This window comes from Olea europaea, chromosome 11, assembly GCF_002742605.1.
Source record: "Olea europaea var. sylvestris chromosome 11, O_europaea_v1, whole genome shotgun sequence".
Taxonomy (NCBI): domain Eukaryota; kingdom Viridiplantae; phylum Streptophyta; class Magnoliopsida; order Lamiales; family Oleaceae; genus Olea; species Olea europaea.
Window position 1 is genome coordinate 32,908,599 of NC_036247.1, and position 19,818 is coordinate 32,928,416.

Sequence of the window (19,818 nt, forward strand, 5' to 3'; positions counted from 1 at the left end):
ATGGAGGGATAGTTTTTATATTGGCTGAATTATTGAGCCTATTTTCCACAATAGCATTTTCTATAAAAAGTACTATTTTACCCTTACTAAAATTATTTGTAAGATATATCCTTTATCTTTAGGAATTTATTATTCATGACCTATATCTATATTTTTCAATCTTTTGAACACTTTTAAATATTCTCTGTATCTTAATAATTCTTCAAAAATCCTAGGTTGTCCTTTCTTAGTTATATATCCTAGAACTAATCCTTTTGAGACTTCTTCTTGTATATCTCTATGTTTAATTATAATATTATCGATCTTTCTTATTTCTCTACTAGTTCTTACAGAATCAAATTCTATATTATATTTACAATTATAATCTATATCTTTATATATTTCTTTAATTTTTTCTATGCCAACAGGAAATATATCATCAGACTTTTCTGCTAACTTAAATAAGAACGAAACATCTTTTTCATATAAAAATAGTATAAGATTCTTATCATCATTAGTAGTAGAAGTGGATGCTTGTGAATTGTTCATCAAAATAATTAAAGCATAAGGATATAAAACAAGTAATAACTTACAGTAATCAAATGGATATAAAAAGGCTTTCCCTCCAGTATGTTCTTATAGATGTTTTGCATGTACTTTAATCAATCTTCTGAATCAAGTAAAGTTTTAAAATGTTTTGAAATCATTTGGGTCCACAACTGCTTTCGCAAAAGGTTTTTCAATTAAGGTTGCATTTCTCATTCTAAAGAACTAGCCATGTTTCCACAGACGCTATCTCATAGTATCCAGAGTCTCTGTTTTCACCTCTATCCAAACTCTTTTCAAAATCAAGTTCCTACTTGGAACAAAACTTTAAAAGATAACTCACACACAAGGTGCTACAATTTTGTTAGAAATTGTCCTTTTCCCCTAAACCATTCATCAAATATGGGTACTTTGGCATGGCTAACATCCATTCAAAATCAATGTTTTGAAAATCTTTTAAAATCTTTATCTGTACTGCCGAGGAATCATGAAAAATTTAACGAAATCCTTTTATATAAGCTTTGTTGAACATAACAAACTTTACTTTGATATTTATAAATTGAAATTGTACATGCTTACAAACTATATTTATATACCTTTGGTACTCACTTATGAAGTTTAGAACTCCATACATGATTACCTTATTACACGCTTTCCTATTTTCAAGCTATCTAATATTTTTTCTGAATACAAGTGGTGTATACAGATTACAAAAGATTTCTCTCAGATATGTTTAAGAGATAAGCTATTTCGAGATGCCTTCCTTCTTCCTTCATGCCTCTTTTTATAGGATATTTTGGAATCTTATCTTCGACAGGTGTTTTCCATCTTTCTTTGTTGCGTAGCTAGGCCATCTTATCTTCACCGAATTTTTTCATTATCTTCTTGCTAGTGGATCTCTCCTTTTGAAATTAGATGCCTTATCTTTTAAGTTTGTCTGCCACTTGTAACAATTGGTTGGTGAGTAGTTACAATAATGAAGACTTTTTCTTACATTATTTCCTGTCTTTAGTAGCCATAGTTTTTTTTTAATAAATTTCTTTATTAAAGTAGTGATAAAGGGCTACTATTGTTACCATCACTTTTCCATTTTTGAATCAAAGAATTCTACAGGGAATTCTTCATCATTAAGGGATGCTTGACTCATATCTTCTACTACACAGTATTCACAATGGTGATCATTGTAATTCCAAAGTAATTTACATAGTTCTTTGGCCATATCTTCTGATCCATTTACTTGGTTGGAAATAATTGCAGATAATAAATGATCGAGATAACAAATATCTCCTTCTTTGGTAGCCATCCTTGCATTGGAATATATAATATGATTTTCAGATGGATAAACCCATATTTTTTCTTTCTCAGTAATTATCTGGGTTACATGTTCAAATATCTCTTTGTACCCTTTAGCTCTTCTGTAGGGCATCATCTTAAGAATATCTTGATATCCATTTTTAACAACATTTTGATTGATTGGTAAAAAATGTTGATTTGTAAGTCCCATTTTGATCACATGGAACGATGGATGCATATATTCAAGGACAGGATCACATTCCATTGTTGCTGAATGGAATCTGATATATATATTTGTTGTTTTAATAATTTCAGTATATCTTTTAACAGCTTTCCTAATGTTGGCTGGAAGCTGAGCTATCTCTTTGAGATCTTTGCTAAGATATATACAAAGTATATTTCCTATTTCAAAGCAATTTCGAACCCAGTTGGCTGGTGCTCCTGAATAAAAATTTATCTTGTTGTATTTTGAATAGTGGAGAGTCTTCATCCACTTTTTAATCTCCAGATACCAATCTGATAAAATATTGAAAATAACAATAAAGAGTGTTACTTCTTCATGATTATCTTTTCTGGAAATTTTTGCTTCATGGCATATCTTGACAATATATTTAGGATCTATTCTTTCAATAGAAAGTTTAGATTGAGTTTGGCTCTGTGAAGAGCTACCTTTTTCTTTTGATATCTTGAATATCTTTATTACCAGTAATAGGTTTAAGTATTCCTCGTAAAGGGGTTCCTATTACCTTCTTTTCTTTCCCTTTATCCTCGGGGAGAGCACTAGTATTTACAAGTCCCTGCGAAGGGATACTAGTCTTGGTACAAGTAACTTCTGCCTCAAGGGCTATATTTTTGCCTCGAATGCTATCTTGGATATTTTGGATTTGGGTTTCCAAATAGGAAACTTTTATCTCAAGTATTTGGACTTTCGTCTTTAGTTGTTCTAGCTCCATCCCTGCTAAGATAATCAGGAAGAAAGTTAACTTTTCCTTTAATATATTCAATATCAAATTTGAAATATGAGAACCAAATTTGTATTCTAATAATATATCTATTAGCAATAGATGGATCAACATTATTTTTCAAAAATGCTTTGACTTGAGTATTGTCAGTTCTAGTCAAGAACTTCTTTGGTAATAAATAATATTCATATTTTTGAACTCCTCTTTTAACAGTAATGAGTTCTTTTCTGTTTGTCTCATATCTTATTTCAACTTCTTTGAAGGTTCCTGATGTATAACCTGCAAGTATCTCAAGACAAGCACAATCTTTTTCACATTTATATTCTTTATGATTCTTTTTTACATTTAAAACTGCTCCCCAGTAATAATCTGAAGTATCAGTTTCAAGAATAAAGAAATCTTCTTTTTGTGGTATTACTAGTTTGGGTAATACCTTTAACACTTCTTTAACTTTTCTTATATTTTCAGAATCTTGTTTTTCCCAAGACAACATTATATTTTTTCTTAACTTTGGAAGAAAATAATTTTTTAGTTTGGTACAATTTTCAATGAATCCTTCAGCATAATTTAATATACCAAGGAAGATTTGTAATTGTTTTTTATCTTTGATTTCTTCAGGAAATTCTTGAAGTTTTTCTCCAATATGGGATTGCAATTACAATTCTCCTTCTTTAATAAATAATCCCAGAAACTCTATTTCTGTTTTGGCTATTTCAGCTTTCTTTTGAGAAAGTGTAATACCATGTTTTTTCATAATATAACAGAATTTCTCAAGATGTTCAATATGTTCATCAATGTTATTTGAATGAATAAGTAAATCATTAACATATGCAATACAGAAATGAGTAATTGGTTTTATTACCTCGTCCATTCTTCCTTGGAATATCTGTGGAGCATTTTTTAACCCGAATGGCATTACATTCCATTCGTATTGTCCAAAGAATTGGGGGTACTGAATGCAGTTAGTAGTTTACTTTTTTCTGTAAGCATGATTTGCCAAAATCCTGACTTACAATAAAATTTTGAAAATATCTTTTTATTTTGTACTTTCTTAATAAGGGTGTCCTTATTTGGTAAATAATATCCATCAAACTTAGTAACTTCATTTAACTTTTTGTAATTTATTACCATTCTGGCTTTTCCTCTTTTTATCTCACTATGTTTTCTAACCATAAAGGTTGGGCTGCTATGTGGGCTTTTACCAGGCCTAATCAATCTGGCTTCTATCAATTCTTTTATCTAGTTTTTAAATTCTTTTTTATCATCAACACTATATTTCATAGGTTTGACTCTTACTATAGTGTCTGGATTGATTAATTCTATCTTTGCCTTTACTTTGTCTGTATTCCATTTTTCTAATGGATTTTAAGAATATGTTTCAGAAATTTCTTTTTTCAATTTTTCCTACGTATTTTCTGTTGTCATTTTTAAGACTGTAATTGGTTTAAATTTTTCTGTGATCCAACATCCACCACGCTAGGTTGAGGAACTCTGATCGTTTATATCCCTATATGCAATTGTAACAGCTTTATTTATTTTTGGTGTAAATATTTTATGTGCACAAGGTGTTGTGAACTTATACTTATCAATATATTGTGTAAATGGTGCATATTTTGGTTGACATGTATATTGTATCAATAAATACTTCTCTAAAGGAAATTAGAAAAGGTACTTGCGTAGCATACTTGTTGTATATTTCCTTATTTCCACCTACTGTTGTAGCAGTGACTATCTTCTTTGAATTGTATTTCCAGTATTCAGATGGTAGTACATTTGGTAAGCATAAACTTATTGTACTTCTTGTATCTAAGTAAACATGAAATTTAATTCTACAATAGCTTTTTATATTGAGTGTAATTTCAATATATGGACTCATGGGATTAGTATTTATTACTCTTTCCATGATAACAATGATTTCATATTTTCATCTATTATTGGTATGATGATTGGGTTATCATCAACTGTTATTTTTAAATATCCTTGACAAATTTTATAAGGACTATATTTCTCAAGAAAGTTCATTCCTAATAGAATAGGTGAACAATCTACTCCATATAACTCATCTTTATATAAAATTATTTCTTTAATATATTCTTTCCGATCCTCTCCTACAAGTATAAGAGGGAATTTAATATATTTTCTTATTTCAAGATTATTTCCCAAATAATTCTTAAATATATATGGTTCTGGTATTTCAAAGTCTATTAAATGATTAACAAACTTGGCATTTACATGGCTTTTATCTGCTCCAGTATCTATGAGGACAAGAAGATTCTTCTTAAACCCTTCTTGGTTTACATATCTTGTCTTAATGTAATATTGCGAGCTTGATGGTTCAGCAATGCTTAAATTCTTAAGTCTGCTTATCCTAGAGTCTTGTCTAGAGGGAAATCTTGCAATAAGATTGTCTCCTTCTAAGCTGACACTATTTCTTCTTATTAATTTTCCTTCATAATTAATTTCTTTTGTTTGTTTATGAAAATCAAGCATTATTTGTTCTGGTATAGTAACTTCATGTTCTTGGTATTTTCTAGGAGGTGTATATTGTGCTAATTCCTCAAAATCTTTATGTATGATAATGTTATCAGTTATCTTTCTTAAATTATTATGATAGCTAGTACTAAAAGCAAAAATTGATTTTATACTTATACTAATAGCCTTACTTCTTCGTAACATTTTCAAGTTTCCAATTCTATAGTATAGATTAAAACTTTGGTCACTATTTTCATTATTTAAAGATATTGCATAATTTGGTTTTACTGTAAATATTATCTTTTGATAGACTAAGTTTCCTACAACTGTTCCTAATAGAGCATCTATAGGATCTTGTAAGATTCTATTATCCATACAGTAGATTTCTATTGGTATATTCATACCTTCTCTAAATAATCCTTTTACTATTATCTGGACTCCTCCTAATTCAATACATTTTAATTTATTTCTTACATTCTCTGAGATTTTGGATAGCTTTTGTTTTACCCATTCTTTTGTTATTATAGGAATTCTTGCTTTTCCTATTGTGTCTTCTATATTGATAGACATTTCTTTATAATTCATACTTACGATTGTTTTATTTACTCTTGGTAAAATTCCTAAGAATCCTTGATGGAATACATCTTTTTCCTGTAGATCTAATATCTTTTTAGTAATTCCTGCATATTTTTTAATATCAAAGGTAATCTCTTGATTAATACCTTCTATACAATCTTCAACTTCTTCAGTTGTTTCAATTTCTATTTCTGATTGTTGTATCTCCTGATTCATATATACTATTTTCTCATAATCTTCCTCTGATGAGGATGTATCTAATTTGTAAACGCTGCTGCATTCACTACTTAAATCTTCAAAATATTCAATTGGTTCTATATCACTATCTTCTTGAAATTTTTCATAAATTCTAAGAGTTTTTATATTTTGTCTATCTTTCTTTTTAGGACATTGAGGGGCAATGTGTCCTTTTTCATTACAGATAAAATATCTACATTTTTTAATGTTTCTTGATTTAAATTTCTTATTCCAATTTCTTTTCTTGAAATATTTTTTATGTGGTTTAAAATTCCTATTATTAAATTTTTTATAATTTTTGAATTTTATTTTATATTTCTTATATGGTTTATATTTCTTCTTATGACATCCAAATTGTTCAACTTGGCCATTATCTTTATAAAAACATAATAAATTCTTTCTTATTTTCTAGTGCTTCTCTACACCACATGCCTATCATTCTTTTTTGTAAATTCAATTCTACTTCCAAAACTATCTATTTTAACTCCTTCCTCTTCTTCTAGAGGTAATAATTGCTCATATTCTTTTAATAACTTAATTCCCCATGGAAATGGTAATTTTGTAAAATAAGATCTTAATATAGGTTTGTTTTCCTGATAATCTCCTTGATTTAATATATAATATAATTCTTCAAACTTACATGTGTATCTTTCTAATTCACACATATCACACATCTTTAAATTTTCCATTGCAATCATTCATTGATTATATTCATTCTGTTTTCTTTCTTCTTCATTAGAAGTATATCTATCTTCTAAGAATTATGTTCTTAAAATTTTTTCAAATCTTTTTAATATCTCCTGTATATTTTGTTCATTTAGAGTATTTCTATTATCTAATACCTCAGTTCTATTTGCTCCATATTTTATTCTTCCTTTAATAAATTCTGGTAACTTTCTCCACCATTCAGAAACAATTCCTCTAAATGTATGTTCTATAAATCCAAAAAATGTATATATTTCCCATTTATTAAATTGTATTGCTAAATCTGTACTTTTCATCCATGTTTCAATAGCTTTATTTTTATCTACACAGTCTAAGTCTAACCATACTCTGTTGTGTGAATTGGTTCATTATAAGATTTCATTGGATTTATTTCTTTTACGGACTGTCTGTGTTTTTCTATATTGGTTAATACCATCCTTAAGTGGTATTGTAGTACCATAAGAATAATATTGTTCTTCGTCACTACTAAATTCTACTTTTATATTCTGACTTGAAAATGGATTGGTATTCATCTTTATATTTTCAATTTTTTCAGTTAAATCTTCTAACTGTTTATTATATTCTTCATACTCTTCTCCTGTAGATTATAAGAATTTTTGTTCTATTTCTTTTACATCTGTAATCATATATTGTTTTTCTTCATATTTTTTCCCTTTATTATTTTTTTTTTGTGTTATCCTAAAATCTTGAGGTGGATTAATTATAATCCTCTCTTTTCCTCTAAAATTTCTATCTAATAAAGCATTTCCTACTTGTAGATTATGTTCTAGATTTTCTAATTTTTTATGTATATTCCCAAAATTTTCATTTGTAGTATTTTTAGGTAAATAGGGATAACTAGGTTTTTTATGTTTTTCAACTTTTTTCAAAAATTCCTCAATTATATTTTCTTCATCTACTATATTCATCATAATTTTTGGTTCGTAATATGGCTCTGATACCATTTCATCGGAGTGTTCAGGGGAGGGGTTAAGACTTTTGAGCCAGTTAAAATCTTTATAAGTTTCTAAAATGTCACAATAAAATTTATAAAATTCACTATTTTTTATTAAAACTTTTCTTCAATAATTATATTTAATTATCTAATCCTTCTTCTTAGGTTAAGAATAAGTTTATTTATATCATTTTCTGTTTTGATTATATTATTATCTATAGAAACATTTTTATTTTTTAATTTTGGATCTAAATATTCTGTAAAGAATCCTTTCAGATTTTCTTCTAAATATTTTAATTCATTTTCTGTTGCATTTTTTAAATCAATAAAATTTTCTATAATTTTTGGATTTAAATTTATTAAAAATTTATGATCTATATTTCTTTGGGGACCTATTTGAAGATTTTTATACATTGTAATGGCTTTGATTATAATTTCTCTATAAGGGGTATTTTTGGAAAGATTATTATTTGAAAACTATTTTTCAAATGTTTTCATTTTTTAGCCTAATCTTACAAATTGTCATTATCTTTAGGCTATTGGAAGGTATTTCCTCGGTGAATGGAGTTGGTTTTTGATTTAATTCTTTTTATTTTAATTTTTTAAATAAAAAAATATAAAATTGCCTTTTTGCCCTTTAAAAATAGTCAATATTGGTCATTACCTTTAAAAATAGAGAAAGTAACTATTTTTGTCAATTTGAATTTTAGTTATATACGATTTTTTTGAAAGGTTTGGTACTGAGAATATAACAAATTAAAGATTTGGGTCAAGCATGCATAAAGATGAAATGTTTGGTACTGTAACTACAATTTTCCCATCACAAGAACTTTTAAGAAGTTTTATAAAAATCCCTATTGAAAACACCAAAACTTTTAGATAAGCTTTAAAAGTTTTAATTGAATATAACTAAAATTTTTAAATCATTAAAAGTCTTTAAAAATATAAATTTCATTTTTCATTTAATGCTATGTTAGCTCGCTGATATTATTCCACAACAAATGAGTCTATCTTGGCTCCGTTTGACTCCATTATTTCAAATTATAATTAGTGAAATAATATTTTTTAAAAAATAAGTAGTTAAAACATAAGGAGAAGTTTCAGATCTTATTTGGGAGAGATTCTTCCCAGATTTGTAGCAACTTATTGCTATTAGCCGCTGCAACTTTTGACCCACGCTCTCATGGGTGGGTCCCAGTGCAGAAAATAGGGTCAGATTTTGAATGAAAATCCAAGGAAAAAGCAGGAACAGATGAGTTTTTAGATTTACGTGTAATATTATTTTGTGAAAAATTGTGTGTTTGGAAATAGGAGAAAAAAACAAAATCTAATTTAACTGGGCCAAACGGGGATTGGACCAACGAATTCACAGTTGAAATTTTTATTTGTAATAAATCGAGCTGGGGGCTAAGAATCCTACCCTGCACGGACCGCGATAATGGTCATCCGCTTCTGCAGCCCTAGCCTTCCCTCCAAATTCCACGTTCTCATTTTTCAAAACTGCCCAAGTTCTCTTTCTGTAAAATCCCTCTGCTTCTCCTCCTCCTCGACAGATCCGACAACCCAAACCCGATTGCAGGAGGAGATTCGAAAGGTCCGGATATTCCTCCAGCAGAATCGGATTGAGACTGCAAAGAGGCACCTCAAAAATCTGATTTCTTCGCATTCGGTTTCACAACTCTACACTCTTTACTCCGAATCCTCACCACACACCAATACGAAACATGTTTTCAATGACACGATTTTGTCAGTCTATGCTGATTCGAAGCTCCCCAATGAGGCCATCCAACTATACAATTTGATACGGAAAGATGGTAATTTTCCCTCTCTATCGGTTTTTAATTTGTTTCTTGAATCTTTGGTTGGTGCAAGTCAATTTGAGAAGATGCTCGAGATATTTTCTGATGTTATGGATTCTAATATTTGGGTAGATAAATTTAGTTATGGGAAAGCTATACAATCTGCCGTGAAGTTGGGGGATTTGAAAAGGGGTTTGGAGTTGAGGAATCGTATGAAAAAACATGGTTTGAATCCTAACGGGTTTGTGTATAATGTCTTGATTGGTGGATTATGCAAAGCAAAGAGAGTTTGCGAAGCTAAGAATCTGTTTGATGAAATGCTCAAGAGCAGAGTGGTGCCAAATATAGTTACTTATAATAGTCTTATAGATGGGTATTGTAAAATGGGTGATTTAGATCGTGCATTTAATTTGAAGGAAAAGATGAAAAGTGATAATGTGGAGCCTAATATTGTAACATTTAATACATTGCTTAGCGGGGTATGCAGAATGGGTAGGATGGTGGAGGCAAATATGATTATGGAGGAAATGGAGCTCATTGGGTTTGTGCCTGATGGGTTTACATATAGCATAATGTTTGATGCGCATTCACGATGTGGAAATGCAGAGGCTTCGATGGCGTTGTATGAAGAGGCTGTAAAAAAAGGGGTGAGGATTAATGAGTATACTTGTAGCATTTTGTTGAAAGGTTTCTGCAAGGAAGGGAAGATGGATAAGGCTGAGGAGGTTTTGAAGAAGTTGAAGGAAAATGGGGTTGTTTTAACAGAGGTGATGCTGAATACCATGGTAAATGGATATTGCAAAGTGGGTAACATGGACAAAGCACTTTTTGTTGTTGAAGAAATGGAAAATTTTGGGGTCAAACCAAGTTGCATCACCATCAATTCGGTAATCGGCAAGTTCTGTGAGTTGAGTAAGATGGACGATGCCAATGAGTGGTTTAAGAAGATGAGGGAGAAGAAAATTTGTCCAAATGTGCAGTCATATAACATTCTAATTGACGGTTATGGCCGAAGTCGTCAGTTTGAGAAGTGTTTACAAATTCTTGAAGAAATGGAAAATAATGGGTTGAAGCCTAATGTCATATCCTATGGTTCTCTATTAAATTGTTTATGCAAGGACGGCCGACTTCTTGAAGCTGAAGGACTTTTTAAAGATATGATGAATAGAAGCATTTGGCCAAATGTGCAGATATATAATATACTTATAGATGGTCATTGCACAAGAGGACATATAAAAGATGCTTTTACATGTTTTGAGGAGATGTTAAGAAGTGATTTAGCCCCAACCCTTGTGACATACAATGCACTTATTAATGGGCTTTGTAAAAAGGGTAAGGTTGCTGAAGCTGAAGACTTAGCCCTTCAGATAAAAAATAAGGGTTTAAGTCCTAATATTATCACATACAATTCCTTAATCTATGGGTACTCAAATGCAGCTGAAACTGAGAAGTGTTTGGAGTTGTATGAGAAGATGAAAACATCAGGCATAAAACCTACATTATACACGTATCATCCTCTAATATGCATTTGCAAAAGGGAAGGACTAGAGCGTGTAGAGAAAATTATTCAAGAAATGGCCCAGATTAACCTTACTCCAGATCGAATTGTATATAATGAGCTCATTCATTGTTATGTAGAGCATGGAGATGTTTGCAAGGCATTTGCCTTACATAGTGAGATGGTAAATCATGGATTTACCCCTGACAAGAAGACATATAATAGCTTGATTATGGGCCGGTTAAAAGAGAGAAAGTTTGGGGAAGCAAATGATCTTTTTGATGAAATGAAAGAAAGAGGATTGGTTCCTAATGACGACACTTTTAATACACTAATTGAGGGACATTGCAAATTTAAAGATATTAATGGGGCATACATTTGGTACAGAAAAATGCTGAGAGAGGGTTTTCTCCCAAATGTTTCCATTTGCAAACAGCTAATCTCAGGCCTTAGAGAGCAGGGAAACTTAAAGGAGGCTGAGATTTTATGCACTGATATGAGTGTTAAAGGAATGGATGATTGGAGCGTAGACAAGGATTTTTCTACCGTTGCTAAAATGTAGTCCAGGGACATTTTCGCAGTTCAACATTTGGAAGTATTGCCAAAAAGTAGCACAGGTAACAAATCAATCTTCTGTGCTACAATGAGAAGTATACATGTTGACCAATTTATACACCATTATCATTTATGCTAGCAAAAGGCTGTTGTTATAGTGATGTGCATTTTTGTTGGAAATGAAATTTGAAAATTTATTGTTGTAATAATGTATTTTACAAAATCTGAGTTCTTTTAAAATTTGTTTTGCAGGAATTTATGATTCTTCCTGTTGGAGCTTCGTCATTTAAGGAGGCCATGAAGATGGGTTTGGAAGTATATCACAATTTGAAGATGAGTTATAACTTGAGTTCTTTTGTCCTTTTTACCTGTTTGTTTTATTTCAGGGTCATTAATTTGAATATCAATGAGTTTTCTAACCTAGCGTTCATCGATTGTTGTCTATATGTGTCAATGCTAGCGTTAGGGAATCTTTTATAATTGGACAGTGTAAAACATGCTAAAAACTTGTCAGTCGGTCCTTAAATAGTAATGTTTCTTTGCATGGTTGTGCACCCAATCCTCTATAGATATTTCAAGTCCCAAATCTACTGGATTGATTTTCTGCATTATAACAATTTTTAAGTAGATTATTTAGTTTCATTTATGAATGCATTATCCCAAAGAATTCAAAGTGAGCATCTCTAAGGTTTTTTATGTTAGACATGTTCTTAAATTCCACGCGTATATTGCTAAAGAGTGTTTCTTTTGCTTCTTAATCCTGATCATTAGCCATTTATCCTTATTGACTTCAGGCTGTTATTAAGAAGAAATATGGCCAAGATGCTACCAATATCGGTGATGAGGGTGGCTTCGCTACTAACATTCAGGTTGAACATTTTATTTTGATGGTGTGAGTTTTTCTTCCTTCAATTTCTTCAATATACATTCACGGCATTACGTTTGTTCAATTTTCAGGAGAGCAAAGAAGGTCTTGAATTGCTCAAGACAGCCGTTGCTAAATTGGGTTATGCAGGAAAGGTAAGTTCCTTCTCCCATTTCCTTTTAATGTATGTGTTTGTTTCCTTCAATGTTCTATCATCACCTTGTAATTGGCCTGTCGTGACCTTGTGAAAGAGTTAAACTTGTAAGGCTTGCGTCTTTCTACTGCACAGGTCATCATTGGAATGGATGTTGCTGCATCAGAATTTTATGGATCGGACAAGACTTATGATTTGAACTTCAAAGAAGAGGCAAGTCCTCCTATCTGTTGCTGCTCTGTGATGTAAAGTGCATCCGAAAGCAATAGGGCACAGCGTGGTAATTATAATGCGATAATATTTCATAACTGCAAAATTTATCGCTTTTGCTATGTGTTTGCAGAACAACGATGGCTCGCAAAAAATTTCAGGTGACCAATTCAAAGATCTCTACAAGTCGTTCGTTTCTATCCGATTGTATCCATTGAAGATCAAGATGACTGGGAGCACTTCGCCAAGCTAACTGGTGAAATTGGAGCTCAAGTACAGATTGTCGGAGATGATCTCTTGGTCACCGATCCCAAGGTGTGTATAATTTTCTGAATGCATGGCCTCTGGTGCTCCTGAAATTTAGTTTATTGCCTGGTACGCAGTATATACACTATTTTCTAATTTCTCATTCACGTAATTAGAGAGTCAGAGAAGGCAATTAAAAAGAGAGCTAACAATGCTCTTCTTCTCAAGGTATGAAAATATTTGTTTGCGTCCCTTCCTTAACTCTTTTATTAGCATATTGTTAAATATAACTGCAACATTCTCCTTGGCTAACAGGTCAACCAAATCGGATCTGTGACTGAAAGTATTGAAGCTGTAAAAATGTCAAAGAAGGCTGTGATGGCCAGTCACCGCAGGTATGAAGTTTAGCCCATGTGTCATGATAAAATATATATTTTGGTGAAGAGAACTTACTTTATAATCTGCAGTGGAGAGACTGAAGACACTTATTGCTGATCTCTCTGTCGGAATGGTAATCCTCTTTTATAATGGGGTTCAATCTCTTTACTAGGATCTCCTTTGTAAATTTAAGTATTGAATCTGTTTGTTGGCGAATTTTGCCAGGGCCAAATCAAGACCCGTGCTCTGTGCAGGTCAGAACGTCTTGCAAAGTACAACCCGGTAAAACATTGACTTTGTGAAGGCGTCAATTATCTCAATCAAATTATGAGCCATTCTGATCTAATGGTCCTTTATTAACTCTAGCTTTGAAGCAGAACTTGGATCAGAGGCTGTATGTGCAGGAGCAAGCTTCTGAGCACCTGTTGAGCCCTATTAGATTCGATCAATTCCGAGGCTGAAGACCAGCAGTATGGAGCCTCACTTTAGGCAAATAAATGTCTACCGGCCTGCTTCTGAATAACCACAAAAGTTTTGGAATCATATTTAGCGAGTGCTGAACTAAGAAACGGTTTACAGGCGGAACATCGATCTTTCTATTAGTGAAATTTCAATCTTGTGAATCTATTGTTAATGATTTCATAGTTGCAAGTTAGTGTTTGTCTGTCTTCTGTAATATTAGAAGACATTTGTTTTTTATTTTGTCTAAGATTTTATGGGTGCGGGTGCAGGTGAGGTGCGATCAAATCGATTCTGTATATCGTTATTTTATTACATATTAAGGGTGGATAGTCTACTTCGATAAATTTGGTATGGAAGAAAGAGCGCTAAACTATATCAAATCAGGCTATTAGATCCTATCCGTGATAATCAGACACCTATTTCTACATGGGCCTATCCTCCACTACTCAACTTTGCTCCGTTCGCTACCTCCTTTCTTAATTTGTTTTAATTTGATTTCTTTTTATTTTTTGTCCCAAGTATGACTTATGCATTACACAATGTCTAATGCTCATGTTTTGTTCTCATTTTTCCCTAAAATTACTTTCAATTACACATTTTTTGGAATTTACAATTTTTATCAACTTTCAGACCATATATTACATTTTATCAAATTTTATTGAAATTTTGATTTTCAGCTAAACCAATTAGGGGGTATATTTGAATGTACAAATAATGTTCAGTTTTTTAAGAGCATCTTCAATGCATTGAATTGTAATTTATGTGACAAGTAAGTCATTTGTGTTTTTGTCATCCACCATAAGACTAAAATAAATAAAAGAGAGAGAAAATTCAATGCTCTAAAAAGGGATGCATAGTTAAATAAATTACTAATTCATCATATCTAGATGAGTTTTTTAGACTAGATGGAGACAATGTTGTTTCATCCCCCCCCCCCCCCCCCCACAACCACAACATATCGGGCAAGTTCCTTAAAAATAATACTAATTACTTTAACCAAAATTTTGAATTACTAAAAAAAAAAATTGGTACAGTATTCTTAGCTTAATCATTACTTAAAAATATCGTGCAAGTTCCTTTATAAAAAAATAATAATAATAATAATAATAATTAAAATTAAATTCTGCTGGCTATGGGGTTCGAACCCATGCGCACTTATGTGCAGAAGATCTTAAGTCTTCCCCCTTAACCTCTCGGGCAAACCAGCTGTGTGCTTCACATTCGACCTTTAATGAATAACAGTAAAGAATTGCAGTATTCGCTATATCATGCCAAAAGCTCACAAGCCCTAACCCAGAACGATAGAACCCCTCTCGTTCTTCCATATGCGAATCCTAGAAGTTGAAGAAAATGGCGGAGCATTTGGCGTCGATTTTCGGGACGGAGAAGGACAGGGTAAACTGCCCGTTCTACTTCAAGATTGGGCCTGCCGTCACGGGGACCGGTGCTCTCGCCTTCACACTAAGCCGAGCATCAGTCCAACCATAGTGCTTGTCAACACGTATCAGCGCCCTGACATGATCATTCCCGGAGTCGATCCCCAGGGCCAGCCTCTTCACCCTAAGCAAATCCAGAACCATTTTGAGGTAAAATTCTCGTTCGAAATGCCTGGTTTATTTTATTTGAATGATCTGTTGTGCGTGTGATATGTGTGAGAGATTCAGTTAAGATTCTTTGGATGCATTGAGCTACATGTCAATTGTTCTGCATTTATTTTCTTAGAATTGGTATAATTATGTTTTACAATGTATTCAGGTATAGGATTTGAATATTTTGCCACTGGGATTTCTAAGAAAGTGTGCGCGCACTCTGGTGTGATATCATAGTGAGAAACAACAAGGAGAATCACTATTTAGGGATTGTGTGGTCAACTTATTAAAAGTAGATGTGAGAAGCCAATTATGTTGTTCAAGATTTGCTCATCAAAAAGTTGTTTTCTGGAAATATGGTAATCATCATCTTGTTTTGATATTCGAGGTTTATGAGCAACCATGAATTGTAGTGATAGACAACGAAAAGGAAAAATCATAGCTTTAGCGACTGCGTGGATTTCTACGAAGGAAAAATCATAACTTTATTGAATTGTTTGCTTTTTAACATACAGTATTTCTATCAAGATTTGTTCAAGGAGATGAGCAAATATGGAGATCTTCAGAACCTCAACATCTGCGATAACTTGGCTGATCGCATGGTTGGTAATGTTTACGTCCAATTTAGAGAGGAAGACCATGCTGCCAGTGCACTTCAGAATCTTAATGGAAGGTTTTATGCAGGCTAGTTCTATTCATTTTGTTATACAATCATTTATCTCGAACAGATGTACTGGTTTGTCTCAATTCTTTTAGTTTGCGGATAAAGAAATAGTAATGGTGTTGCTCGAATCATTTATCTCGAACAGATGTACTGGTTTGTCTCAATTCTTTTAGTTTGCGGATAAAGAAATAGTAATGGTGTTGCTCGAATCATTTATCTCGAACAGATGTACTGGTTTGTCTCAATTCTTTTAGTTTGCGGATAAAGAAATAGTAATGGTGTTGTTCGTCTGCTTATAATCTGATCTAGAACTAGATCACCCTCCAATAGTATTTAGTCCATTTGCTGCGACAAAGGGTCAAAACTATTAATATTATTATCATCATCATCATCATCCTTTTTTCTCATTTTTTGAGGGGTTGTGGGAGGATGAAGCACTTGGGTGTTATAAGGTTGTCAATCCCTGATATCCAATAAATATACCTAGTAATGTTCCAAGCTCTAATGGCTTTTGTATAATACAATGAGTAATTTGATCAAAGAGTGACATGACAGGACATATTTCACGAGCTAGTTCAAGAAAATTTTGGCTGTATATGATAAATTTGATAGAAGTGTAGATATACAAGTTCTCGACTCATGATTAGGTGTGCTTGTTGGAAGTAGTTTACAATTGAGCTGCTCTGGTGAAAAAGGATCAGGTTCTCAAAAGTTGCAGACCTAGATTTTTAAGAAAATGCAAAGAAATGTCCTGTTTCATATTTACCTACTAAATTTTTCACTCTATTAATTTGTCTTGAATCTCTTTGTAACATTAGCAAGAGTTACATTTAATTAATATTGTCTGCTTGGTTACATTGACGCTTATGGTAATAAATTTTGAACTATATAGGGCGTCCCATTATTGTTGACTTCTCCCCTGTGATGGATTTCCGTGAAGCCCCTGGTAGAAAATATGAGGAAAATGAATGCAATGGAGGTGGCATCTGAAAAAGATAAGCAGGTTAGTTTGAATTCGAAGCGTTCCCTTGCCTTTTGCCGTGTCAGTTGCCATTTCATGTTTTTTTTTTTTTTTTTTTTTTTGGGTTGAAGAGAGCTGAGGAGGAATTTATTTGGGAGGAGTAGACGAAGGCACGGACACAGTAGAAGCAGAAGCCGAAGTCCTCGCTCCCATGATTATGAGGAGCATTCACGTGGTGGCCATGGTTTTGGAAGAAGAAACGACCGCCACCATGATAAAGGCTGGAGACCTAGAAGAGAAGTCTTCATCGCCAAGGTGGATGAAGCAGAAGCCCTGGGGGCAGGAGAGACAGGAGTCCAGTTCGGGAAAGCAGTATCGAGAGAAGGGCAAAAATAGAGCAGTGGAATAGGGAAAGAGAGCATGCAGAATCTGCCAGGGATAACGTCAATGACAATAGCAATGGCTTTGAACACAGTGAAAATCAGTCTAATCACAAGAATGGATGGTCACCGGAGCAGGGGACTGGATATTATAACCTCTGATCAAGTGGCTTTCAGCGTTCATGGTTTGTTCTCTTGTTCTTTTTCAACTAATATTGTCTGCCATGATCTTTTTTTATTATCCTTAGGAGAAATTTCTTTTGCTAAACTTGGTTTGTTAGGATTAAAGTTCATTTTCCTGGGATATCATTCTCATTTCTCTGTTTACTGAATACCAATGAAGCTTTGATGGTTGGAAAAAGCATCACACTTCTCATTTCTCTCATTTCTTGTGCCATCCTTAGTCTATGGTTTTAGGATGTAATAAGGAAGTATCAACAGGATCGTACTTGCTGCTATATCATTACCTTGTTAAAAGACCAGAGAAATTCAATGATTCTCTGTTTTTTTTTTTTTTTTTTTTTTTTTTTTTTCTTTTTTCCTTCAAATATATGTTTCATATTTTGACTAATCCAATGGAATTCTTTATTTTGAACAAAAAAACATACTGGCCTGTGTCTTAAATATTTCAAAGATTATCTGACTTCTCTGCCTCCAGGTCAACCACCTTCTGTTCTATGCCTTCATCTATACCTTTTTCCCAATTATTTCCGAAACGTATTGATGGAGATCCTTGATATATTGGAGGACTATTTATTGAAAGAATTGCAATAGATTAGAATAAGAATTATTTTACAATTATATAGAGTGATTTTCCTTAATTCTTTTTCATTGTAAGCCAACTTTTTATGAATTGAATAAATACTGTGTACCTATAAAAAGTGGTACTGTGCTTGTGGAAACTGTCCAGTAATCAGAGATGAAAAAGCAGACCCAAGTGCTTTACGGCTTCCTCAAGATATGTTCAGATAACTCTTTACAGCTACAACCTAATTTCGCTCAATGGTTAGAAAACATATACTATGAGGTTCGGCAATTTTTTAATTAATCTAGGTAGGTATGAGATTTACCTCTATGAATGAGAAGGTCGGAATGATCAACTCTGCATTCAATTGTTATAATCAACTGGTATGCAAAATTCAAATTGCTTGTTTGAAAAAGTGGGAACCCTCGAGTATACTAAACTATTATAATTATATTATTTAAGCAATTTGTTTTTGTTTTCTTTGAGCATCTTCTTTGTTTCATCTCCATTTCTACAAATAATTCTAAAACTCCATAGCATATCTTCCCAGTCCATTTCTTTAAGAAATTCCCCGAGATGGCATAGTTTACTGGTAATTTATATTTCAACATTTTGTTCTTTTTTGTTTGCTTAGAGAAACCATGGTTGATATCTTCCGTGAATATTTTATATGAAGAATTATGTAATATACGCTTTCAAGTTGCAGCATTAGTTACCTGCTTCTGGACATGCCTCATTTTTTTATAGTATTGATATTTGTGTGCAGGTTGGTGCTTTTCTCTCTGGAGAAAGATTACCCGATTCAGCATATTTTTGATAGCGGCAAAATTGAAGGAATCAATATTTGTTGTTGCAATGTTCATTCTAAGGGAAATTGGGTTTATCAAACAACACCCCAGGACTGTGTATTAGCAGTAAATTTTATCAGGCTTGTACTTCTGGTATGTCCACCAGACCAAAAGTTTGGCCTTTCTTCCCCATTATGCTATAGAAACTATCACGATTTCTTGTCCTGTCTTTGTACCAGCAGTTTCAACAATATTGCTTTGGTTGATGGAAATATTGCACTGCTTGTGTATTTATTGACACGATTCTGAGTTGGGTGGCCATACAATGATTGTTTCTTTTTAAGCAGTAATTCGTTTATGTTAGTATGATTTTTGAAATGAACTCCGTTTGATTGCAAAGATGGAATTGAATTGCCTAGATTTATATTCTTGGAAATTATAAATTAATGTGTTGGATTGGTATAATTTTTCAAGTGAAAAATATTGAAATGAAAGTGTTTTTTTGTGTTCGTTTGACTCTATTTTATATGAAAATTGTCAATTAAAGGGATATAATTTATTGGTACTAGGGATAGAATTTGTTTCCATTGTCAAAATTAATAATAATAATAATAATAAAATCGAAAAGCCGAAAAAATCGTCCATCTTTTGATGTTTGTTTAGTTTTGTTTTATATGAAAATTATCGATTAAAGGAAAATATTTTTTTATGATTAGGGATAAAATTTGTTCTATTAGTAAAAAAAAAAAAAAAAAAAAAAAAAAAAATAAAATATATATATATATATGCTACAGTAGAT

At 32.3% G+C, this 19,818-nt stretch overlaps 2 protein-coding genes, 1 non-coding gene and 1 pseudogene across 3 annotated transcripts; 3 read left to right on the forward strand and 1 right to left on the reverse strand.

Annotated features, from left to right (window-relative positions):
* Positions 1 to 9,104: 9,104 nt before the first annotated feature.
* LOC111404120 (pentatricopeptide repeat-containing protein At5g12100, mitochondrial-like) lies at positions 9,105 to 13,121 on the forward strand. Its single transcript, XM_023032861.1, has 6 exons — positions 9,105 to 11,639; positions 11,830 to 11,910; positions 12,372 to 12,446; positions 12,535 to 12,597; positions 12,732 to 12,809; positions 12,940 to 13,121. The coding sequence occupies exon 1, from the start codon at positions 9,164 to 9,166 to the stop codon at positions 11,582 to 11,584; it is 2,421 nt and encodes an 806-aa protein (XP_022888629.1). The 5' UTR covers positions 9,105 to 9,163; the 3' UTR covers positions 11,585 to 11,639; positions 11,830 to 11,910; positions 12,372 to 12,446; positions 12,535 to 12,597; positions 12,732 to 12,809; positions 12,940 to 13,121.
* LOC111404745 (enolase 2-like) lies at positions 12,227 to 13,547 on the forward strand. The gene is made up of 8 exons (XM_023033507.1): positions 12,227 to 12,265; positions 12,372 to 12,446; positions 12,535 to 12,597; positions 12,732 to 12,836; positions 12,940 to 12,967; positions 13,027 to 13,121; positions 13,368 to 13,447; positions 13,520 to 13,547. Exons 1-8 carry the CDS (start codon positions 12,227 to 12,229, stop codon positions 13,545 to 13,547), a joined length of 513 nt encoding a protein of 170 aa, XP_022889275.1.
* A 1,469-nt stretch (positions 13,548 to 15,016) lies between these two features.
* Positions 15,017 to 15,099, reverse strand: TRNAL-UAA. The gene has a single exon. It is a non-coding gene; the product is annotated as a tRNA-Leu (tRNA).
* A 12-nt stretch (positions 15,100 to 15,111) lies between these two features.
* On the forward strand, positions 15,112 to 19,397 carry LOC111404122 (annotated as a pseudogene).
* The last annotated feature ends 421 nt before the right edge of the window (positions 19,398 to 19,818 follow it).

Excerpts from the sequence above, each read along its gene's own strand:
- LOC111404745 (XM_023033507.1), top strand. The coding sequence starts at position 12,227 with ATGCATTATCCCAAAGAATTCAAAGTGAGCATCTCTAAG. Across the intron at positions 12,968-13,026 it reads TGGCTCGCAAAAAATTTCAG|ATCAAGATGACTGGGAGCAC; the intron begins GTGACCAATTCA and ends TATCCATTGAAG. Across the intron at positions 13,448-13,519 it reads GTGATGGCCAGTCACCGCAG|TGGAGAGACTGAAGACACTT; the intron begins GTATGAAGTTTA and ends TATAATCTGCAG.
- LOC111404120 (XM_023032861.1), top strand. The coding sequence starts at position 9,164 with ATGGTCATCCGCTTCTGCAGCCCTAGCCTTCCCTCCAAATTCCACGTT.